This window comes from Adiantum capillus-veneris, chromosome 2 (genome assembly GCF_014529385.1).
Source record: "Adiantum capillus-veneris isolate H3 chromosome 2, ASM1452938v2, whole genome shotgun sequence".
Classification (NCBI taxonomy): domain Eukaryota; kingdom Viridiplantae; phylum Streptophyta; class Polypodiopsida; order Polypodiales; family Pteridaceae; genus Adiantum; species Adiantum capillus-veneris.
In genome coordinates, this window is record NC_140932.1 from 141,104,275 (window position 1) to 141,112,760 (window position 8,486).

The following is an 8,486-nucleotide window of genomic DNA, read 5'->3' on the forward strand; positions in this document are numbered from 1 at the left end:
ATGAAGCATTAGTGTTAGACAAATGTATATTTGTGTGCTCAACATAAATAGCCACACTGAATTCATACGCACAAAAGACAAACTTGCTTACATTGTGCATACAAGCTTGCCAATGTGCACACAAAACATAATGTTGTGAGAGAGAGAGAGAGAGAGAGAGAGAGAGAGGGAGGGAGAGAGAGAGAGAGAGAGAGAGAGAGAGAGAGAGAGAGAGAGAGATGTCAAGAAAATCTGTGCCAAAAACTAGCCCAACATTTTCTATTTTAGAGGAACAAGTAATTCCTCATACTACAATGGAAAACATAGAGCTCATTACCTTATCTACGTTGCTTTGAGAAATGTTGGATGAGACAAGCAAGGCCCCTTGACACATCCACACGTCAATAAATTGGACTCTTCCTCTTGATCATGGATAACATAGCTGTCAAGAATCTAGAGGGAATTGGAAGAGCCAGTCTATTGCAATGGGGTAGGAAAATTTGATTGACGAGTCTACCAAGCTTCCATCTTCCTCTCCTTCTTCATGCATATAACCATGATAAGTACATTTTCTAGCACCATGGGAAGAACCCAAGAGAGGGAAGGTTTTGAAAGTGATACGGACAATGGTAATAGACCGATGAGTCTTGATCCCTAAGCATACTATTTCAATGTGAGTTGGGAGAACCAATCTGCAATAGTTGGAGAAGGAATTGGGAGAGCCTGTCTACCATATTGGGGGAGAAAACTAACAAAAACAGTCTACACACTTGGGTTGTTTATGCTTTCTCCCCTTCTGCATGCAACCATGAAAAAAATGTTCTTGACATCATAGAGAGAATCCATGAGAAAGGATGTTTTGAAAGGCATACAAAAAATGATAAGGGACCTTCAAGAAGTCTCACAAGAGTCTTGAACTCCAATGCTGTAATTTCATAGCTAATTCATCTGTTGATGGCTATTAGATTTTTTACATAGTATTGATAGAAGAAAAGGGAGGATTCATGAAATAAAAGGTTTGTTAAAGCTATAGAATGGATCTATCTGATGAGCCTTGAATTCATGTTCACTCTATCTTCCTTCATTGAGGTGTATTACTTCAGTCAATATTACTTCAGTCAATATTCTGATGTATTTAGGGTATTTTATGCTTGCACTTGGAAGTAAATAAAATGAAAACCTTCCCTACCTTAGGTACACTACTCCAATCAATACTATGATGGATTGGGGGTATTTCATGCTTGCATTTGAGAGTAAATAAAATGAAAAAACTTATACACTTATTATGAACGTGGTGTTTTCTTTGTTGCTTAGCAGAAGCATTTATGAGGATAAGGGACACATGCCTTTGTCTTCCTGAATCTCCAAGTTATTCCTCCCATGTGCGTGCACATAGAAAGGTTGCACGAAATTATCGTCGCCAGCTTGCTATACAACGTACGGCATACTTGCCAAGTGGTACCTTGCCTTCCGCAACAAATGACCATGGTCATGGTAGGAGTCCCTCCACATTCGTGGAGGGTTGTGTCGATGGTGATGTTTATGTTCCACAAGCCCCTCTACAAACTGTCATGCAAGGAAAAGGACGAAGACAACGCACTCTTTCGTGTTTGGATGCGACAAGAAGATATCGTCGACAACGGGCAAGGCAACGCACCTCCAGCATAAGAGAGAAACGCCATCAACATGACGGTCACTTTTGCCCTATCATAGACACACAAAATGAGGAGCAAGCCCCTTATGTTCATGACACGTCACTTGGAGGCATTGCTTGCATTTTACATGCCTATCCCTGTATACGAGGGGTTCACCCTTCCATGCTACCATTAACACATCTCTCATTGCATACAGATCATACAGGATCCATGTCCTCCTCCTGTGAGTTTTGTGGTGCACGTCTTTGGCCATGTGAAATGAAGAATGAACATATGCCATCCACAGGAAGATATTGTTGCAAAGGTGGGAAAGTATCCCTCTTTGCTCTTGCAGAACCACCATATGTATTGGAGAGGCTAATCAATAATAGTGATGCTTTGAGTAGGTCTTTCAGAAGAAACATCAGGAGTTACAATAGTGTGATGGCATTTGCATCTCTTGGAGCTACCATTGATGAGACATTGATGGGTAGGTCTGGTGCATATTGTTTTTGTGTACATGGGAGTTTGTATCATCGAATTGGTTCTTTGGTGCCACATGAAGAAGGGATGCCAAAATTTGCACAGATGTATGTATATGATACTGAGCACGATGTGCGAAATCGTATGAATTCCTTGGATGGTTTGGATTTTTCCACTCCTGAAGCATTGTCAATGATGATGCGATCATGTAATCCATATGCCAATGCCTTCTACAATGTTGGTAGAATGTTGCGTGATTGCCCTGGTGTGGAGATCAAAATGACAATTTGTGAGAATAGAAATACTTCCAGGCAGTACTTGATACCTGTTGGCAATGAGGTTGCTGCAATTATGCCAGGTCAAGGGGAAGTACAAACAATTGGCCATCGAGACATTGTGATACATTGTCAAGATGGAAGGTTGCAGAGAATTTCAAATCTACACAGGTCATACATGCCACTACTATATGTTCTTTTATTTCCACGGGGAGAAGATGGATGGCATATCAAGATTCCTTATGCTAATGTGCATGGCCCTTTGGATGCCTTAGTTAGTCGACAATGTGTCACTCAACGAGAGTATTATGCATATCGGCTACAAGTTCGTGCTGATACAGAATCATGCTTGCTTCGCGGGGGTCGTTTACTTCAGCAATTTATGGTCGATGCATATTGTGCCATCGAGGAGTGTCGCCTTGCATGGGTTCGTAGAAATCAACAGACGTTGAGGGCAGAATTATACGCAAGCTTGGCTGACATGGTGCATTTGTCTGAGAGTGATGTTGTTCTTGGACGGTCTGTGGGTCGAAGAATTGTCTTACCCTCATCTTTTATAGGCGGCCCTCGGCACATGTACCAATTATATCAAGATGCAATGGCAATTGTCCGTGCAAAGGGAAAGCCAGACCTATTTATCACATTCACATGTAATCCTAAATGGCCAGAAATAAATGAGGCATTGCTTCCAGGACATGTTTCTGTTGATCGACCAGACATCACCACTAGGGTTTTCTTCCTGAAACACTCAAGCATGATGAAGTACATCTTGAAGAAAGACATTTTTGGAAAAGTGGTGGCTTACATGTCTGTCATGGAGTTCCAAAAGAGAGGCTTGCCACATTCTCATACATTATTGATTCTAGATCCTCGATGTAAGCCTCAATCAACATTTGACTATGACAAGATGATTTGTGCAGAGCTACCAGATAAAAATCAGTTTCAAGTGTTGCATGATATTATTGTCAGTTGTAATATTCATGGCCCATGTGGTGAGTTCAATAGTTCATCACCTTGCATGGTTGATGGGCAATGTATTAGAAAATATCCATGTCCATTTTGTGAGCAAACAAGCATGGATAGTAATGGCTACCCCATTTATGCACGACGAAACAATGGATTTACCGCCAAGGTCAGGGGTTCTACTATTGATAACCGATGGGTTGTGCCATATAATCCTGTTTTGTCAACACTATTTAATGCACATATCAATGTTGAGGTATACTCTACAATTTCAGCCGTCAAGTATGTCTACAAGTACATCTACAAGGGGCATGATAGGGCAACTGTAAGATTCCATACGTCAGTGTAAGATGCAGAAAGGGAGAACGTTGATGAAATAAACAAGTATACAGATGGCCGCTATGTATCCGCATCCGAGGCTTGCTGGAGAATTTTTGAATTCCCTTTGCACAAAGATGCACCAGTTGTCCAGAGATTGAGCGTGCATGTTCCAGGTGGTCAAATGGTGACATTTCGAGATAATGACAACTTTAATGATGTCTTGCAAAGAGAGGGTGCAGAGAAGACCACTTTGACAGAGTGGTTCACATGCAACTAGGAGAATCCTGATGCAAACAATACTTTGTACATTGATTTTCCTCAAAAGTGGGTGTGGAAATCTGGTTCCAAAAAATGGACGAAGAGATGTCGTGGGGACCCTATTGGGCGGATGTATTTTGTGCAGCCCTCTGCAGGTGAACGATATTATGTCCGTTTGCTTTTGACTATTTGTAAAGGATGAAAATCATTTGAGGATTTGCGTACTGTAAAGGCGTATTGTTCACAACATTCAAGGCAGCCTGCATTGCAAGAGGTATCTTGGAGGATGATGGGGAATGGTTTGGTTGCATGGAGGAAGCTTGCAGTACACATACAGGTTTGCAATTGAGACATTTTTTTGTGACCGTTCTATTGTTTTGTGAACCCTCCTCCCCTCATCTCTTATGGGAAAGATTTCGGCATTTTTTGTCTGAGGACTACCAACACATGTTGGAGTCGAGATATGAGTCCTTGGATGGACGTGCACAGGTTGCTGAAGGATATGCATTGAGAGATTTGCATAACATTCTTGGTACATTTGGACGAAGTTTAACTGAATATCTTGGAATTCCAATGCTTGATGAGCGCTTTGTGACACGTAATGAAAACAACTTGCTTTTCCAAGAACAAAGCTTTGATACAACACAAGAGCTATCTGTGTCACATGCAATGGAGCAAACTCTAAATGAAGATCAAAGGATTGCTTTTGAGATCGTTTTGCATGGATTGAGTCTTGATGGTGGGGCTAATTTTTTCCTAGATGGGCCTGCAAGGACTGGAAAAACTTATTGGTACAACTGTTTTTTGTCACGTGTACGTGGAGAAGGAGGAGTTGCATTGGCCACAGCATCTTCTGGGATTTCAGCATTGCTACTACGAAATGGACGCACCGCACATTCCAGGTTCAAGATACCCTTGGAGCTCAATAGTTGTAGCACATGCAATATCCCTGTTCAGGGTCAGCTTGCTGAATTGCTTAGACTATGCAAGTCGATTGTGTGGGATGAAGCTCCTATGATGCATCGATATGCCTTTGAGGCTTTGGACAGGTCTTTGCAAGATATCATGTGCTCAAGAAGGCCATTTGGTGGAAAAGTGTTGCTTCTTGGGGGAGATTTTAGACAAATCTTACCAGTGGTGTTCAAGGGAGCACGTGCTGACATTATTGATGCTACACTTTGTCGATCACACTTATGGAATCATGTGAAGATCCTTAAATTGACACATAACATGCGTGTGGGAGATGGTGACGTTGCAAATTCTGCATATAAAGAATGGCTTATGGATGTAGGAAATGGGACTTTGACAAGTAGTGATGAACAGAAGATGGTGATTCTCCGTCACATGGTGCTTTCTTCGTCTTCGTTAGATGTATTGATAGGTTGAATTTATTCAAAATTGGATCAAGATGTGGGCCATGCAGAATACTTCAAAGAGCGAGCCATCCTTGCTCCCAAAAACTCAAATGTTGATATTCTCAATGCTAGGGCCCTGTACACAATGAAAGGTGAGGTTGTGCAATACTTTAGTGCTGACTCTGTTGTGGAAAATTCAATGCAAGATTCATCCTTATACTCTGTGGAGTTTTTAAATGGGCTAAACATGGGTGGTGGATTTCCAACACATTGCTTGGAGTTAAAGATGAACGCCCTAATAATTCTACTGCGAAACCTTGATCCAAGTCGTGGTCTTTGCAATGGGACACGCTTGGTGTGCAAGGCATTTCATGCTAGAGTTTTGGAGGCAGAAGTTATTACAGGTACACGGGTTGGGACCAGGGTTTTCATCCCTCGAATATGTTTTGTGCATTCTGGCACGGATTTGCCATTTTTTCTTAGACGAAGACAATTTCCAGTTAGATTGGCTTTTTGTATGACGATAAATAAGTCACAGGGCCAAAGCATTGCTGTGTTGGGGCTATACTTGGTGACATCGGTCTTTACTCATGGACAATTGTATGTTGCTTTGTCACGCGTACGTTCAGCTGCTGGAGTGAAGATTCTCCTACGTGACGTTGATGTGAACGAAACAAGTGCACTAACAACAAACATTGTGTACCATGAGATATTAAACAATGCCATATAAATGCTCCAATCCTTCTTATCATTGTCTTCTTCTTTGCTCTTCTTCTTTGTGTATGTTTCAACTCATAAAATATTTCATGAATTAATTTTCTACCTCTCTCCATACCATATACTAAACCATGTCATGTGAAGGTTTTGTTCCTTCCTCACATTGTCTATTTTTTGGTTTCCATTTGGCTGTATTGATCATGGATCAGATTTCTTACATCTCCGAGGTGTCCTTTCTATTAGATGTAGAAGATCATCCACATCCTGGTATGTTTTTGTTCATCATTAAGGCATTATGTGGAGACTCATTGTGTTCCTTTTGGGACCTTGGTTTTTAATTATTATTTTGAGCAGAGCCACATTTTTGGTGTGCACCTTTGCCGCACGAAAAAATTGTTAGGACCATCCGAAAGCACTACAAGACCAGGTGTGTACGCGTGAAATCAGGAATTCACTTGCATAAAGTAAGATTCATGGCTTTTTTGTTTCTTTTTGTGTTACGGACCTTAGAAAGTTGCCATCTATCGATATTTTTACATTGCGTATTTTGGCATACTCCTCCGACGTTGAGTACGGTGTCTACTCGGTAAGGAAGGAGTGTGTGTCTTCCCAAGATGAAGATGATGCTCACTGGTTTGCTAGATATGAAGGATACTCCGTTCCCAATGATTGGGAGTACCTCCAAAGTTCTAGGTTCTCTGAGTTAATCTACCAAATCTACTTGCCTAAACAACTTGCATGTTTGGCCGTTCCATACGTAGCTGCAATAACTGGTACGTGTAAATTGTTGGGTTTGGTGCTTCGACTGTATTATTTAAAAAAAGTATCCCTTTTTCACTACTTTCGTTTGTTAATCCAGGAGATAATCAACCTTGGGATGGAAAAACTATCCTTAATTTAGGAATGGAGAAACTCCGAGCCAAGTGCCAATTGCATGATGAAGCGAGCTACGTTGATATTGCCTCTTAGATCATTTGTGGCACAATAGTGTCCTTAAATGAGTTTGTTTCTATGACAAACATATCAAAAACTTCTCCATGTTTGTGATCCATTTTAGGCAATGTACGTTGAATTTTCAATCTGGATGTTTAGTTTGACTTTTCTAATTCTATGCAATAGAGTTTTTGAATTGTGGTTTGAGTTTGAGGGATCTAAGATAGTAGATTCATATCTTAGAGATTTTTGTTTAAGCACAACAATTCTATGCATTGATGCTCACATTTGTGAGAGGATAGGTTGCTATGTTGAGAGAGAGAGAGAGAGAGAGAGAGGGAGGGAGGGAGGCGATAAGAAAGAGAGAAAATCATGCATGTTTCTAAGAAGTGTGAGAAAAACCTAAAGTCACTCTATGTCCTTTTTGAACTTGCACCTCTAATGCTTTGTGTAGATTGTTTTTTTTTTGCGTGATAAGATGTTATGTTATGTTTTTAATTTTGTGCAAGGGATTGCTTCCTTCATGGTAGTTAACACATAGTTCAACTTTATATGCATTGTGATGTACTTTTTAATGGTACAGCTATGGAAAACACTAATAACAATGCCATCGTTGAGACTGAGTCTGATGGTATTGAGTCCACTCCTCCAAGGCTTGACAATGTTCGAGCGGCAAAGGGAAGTGCTCGATGTGTGGGATCCTCTTCTGTTAATCCTATGGTAAATGATGGGAATGACCAGCTTATGGCTGCATTACGGGACTTATTTGCCCGTAGTGAGTCTTAGCAATTGGACTTTGAAAGACACTTGGAAGCACTTTTGGAAGTGGCTCAACAAGCCAATGGCCAACAAATTATAGACCTTCGCAATGAGGTGCATTTATGTGCACGACGCTTCAATGGCAGAATGACCCACAATGAGGAACACCATTTCGACATGTTGGTGCGCATGGAGCAACAATTTGAATCAATGCAAATCTCACACATGCCCAATAGGGAAATCCAAATCCAAATTGATGCACTTAAGGACCAGGTCCTTGCTCTAGAAGGACAGGTCACACGGCTCAAGGTCCAACTGAATCGATTGAATGCGTTGATGACAAAGATGGCTCGAGCTTCTGATGCCCATGCAATGTAGCAACGTTCAACCTTCGCTACTAGAAATAATTGAGGCACGTACTTTTGTGTACTAATTTGATTCACTATCTTGATGTACTAAAGCATACCTTGCTTTGAACTACGTTGGTAGGGTGAATTAACGAACGTGTTGTTTTGTTTGTTTTTATACTTATGTTGCTTGATCTACATGGCATGAAGCCATTGAGTATACTTAAATTAAGTTTTGAGACCTTGGTTGAGATGATATTTATGTCAAAGAAATATGAAGTACTACCTTTGTGGCTTGGGGACATAAGGTAGAATGTCGTTAGAAAAGATGCTTCAATCACTACAACTATGCTTAGCTATGTGAGCTTCAAGATTGAAATGAAATACTTCAAAGCTCGATAGATCCTAGGATATTTTTCCACTAAATCTAAATTTCATTATGAAAGTTATCTTGAGGTTTAC

General features: G+C 40.7%; 1 protein-coding gene across 1 annotated transcript; it reads left to right on the forward strand.

Annotated features, from left to right (window-relative positions):
• The first annotated feature begins 1,304 nt into the window (after nt 1-1,304).
• LOC147463749 (uncharacterized) lies at nt 1,305-7,704 on the forward strand. The gene is made up of 5 exons (XM_086497360.1): nt 1,305-3,659; nt 3,933-4,068; nt 4,173-5,294; nt 5,337-5,672; nt 7,502-7,704. Exons 1-5 carry the CDS (start codon nt 1,305-1,307, stop codon nt 7,702-7,704), a joined length of 4,152 nt encoding a protein of 1,383 aa, XP_086353486.1.
• The last annotated feature ends 782 nt before the right edge of the window (nt 7,705-8,486 follow it).

Excerpts from the sequence above, each read along its gene's own strand:
- LOC147463749 (XM_086497360.1), top strand. The coding sequence starts at position 1,305 with ATGAGGATAAGGGACACATGCCTTTGTCTTCCTGAATCTCCAAGTTAT. Across the intron at positions 5,295-5,336 it reads TTCGTTAGATGTATTGATAG|AATACTTCAAAGAGCGAGCC; the intron begins GTTGAATTTATT and ends TGGGCCATGCAG. Across the intron at positions 5,673-7,501 it reads GGAGGCAGAAGTTATTACAG|CTATGGAAAACACTAATAAC; the intron begins GTACACGGGTTG and ends TTAATGGTACAG.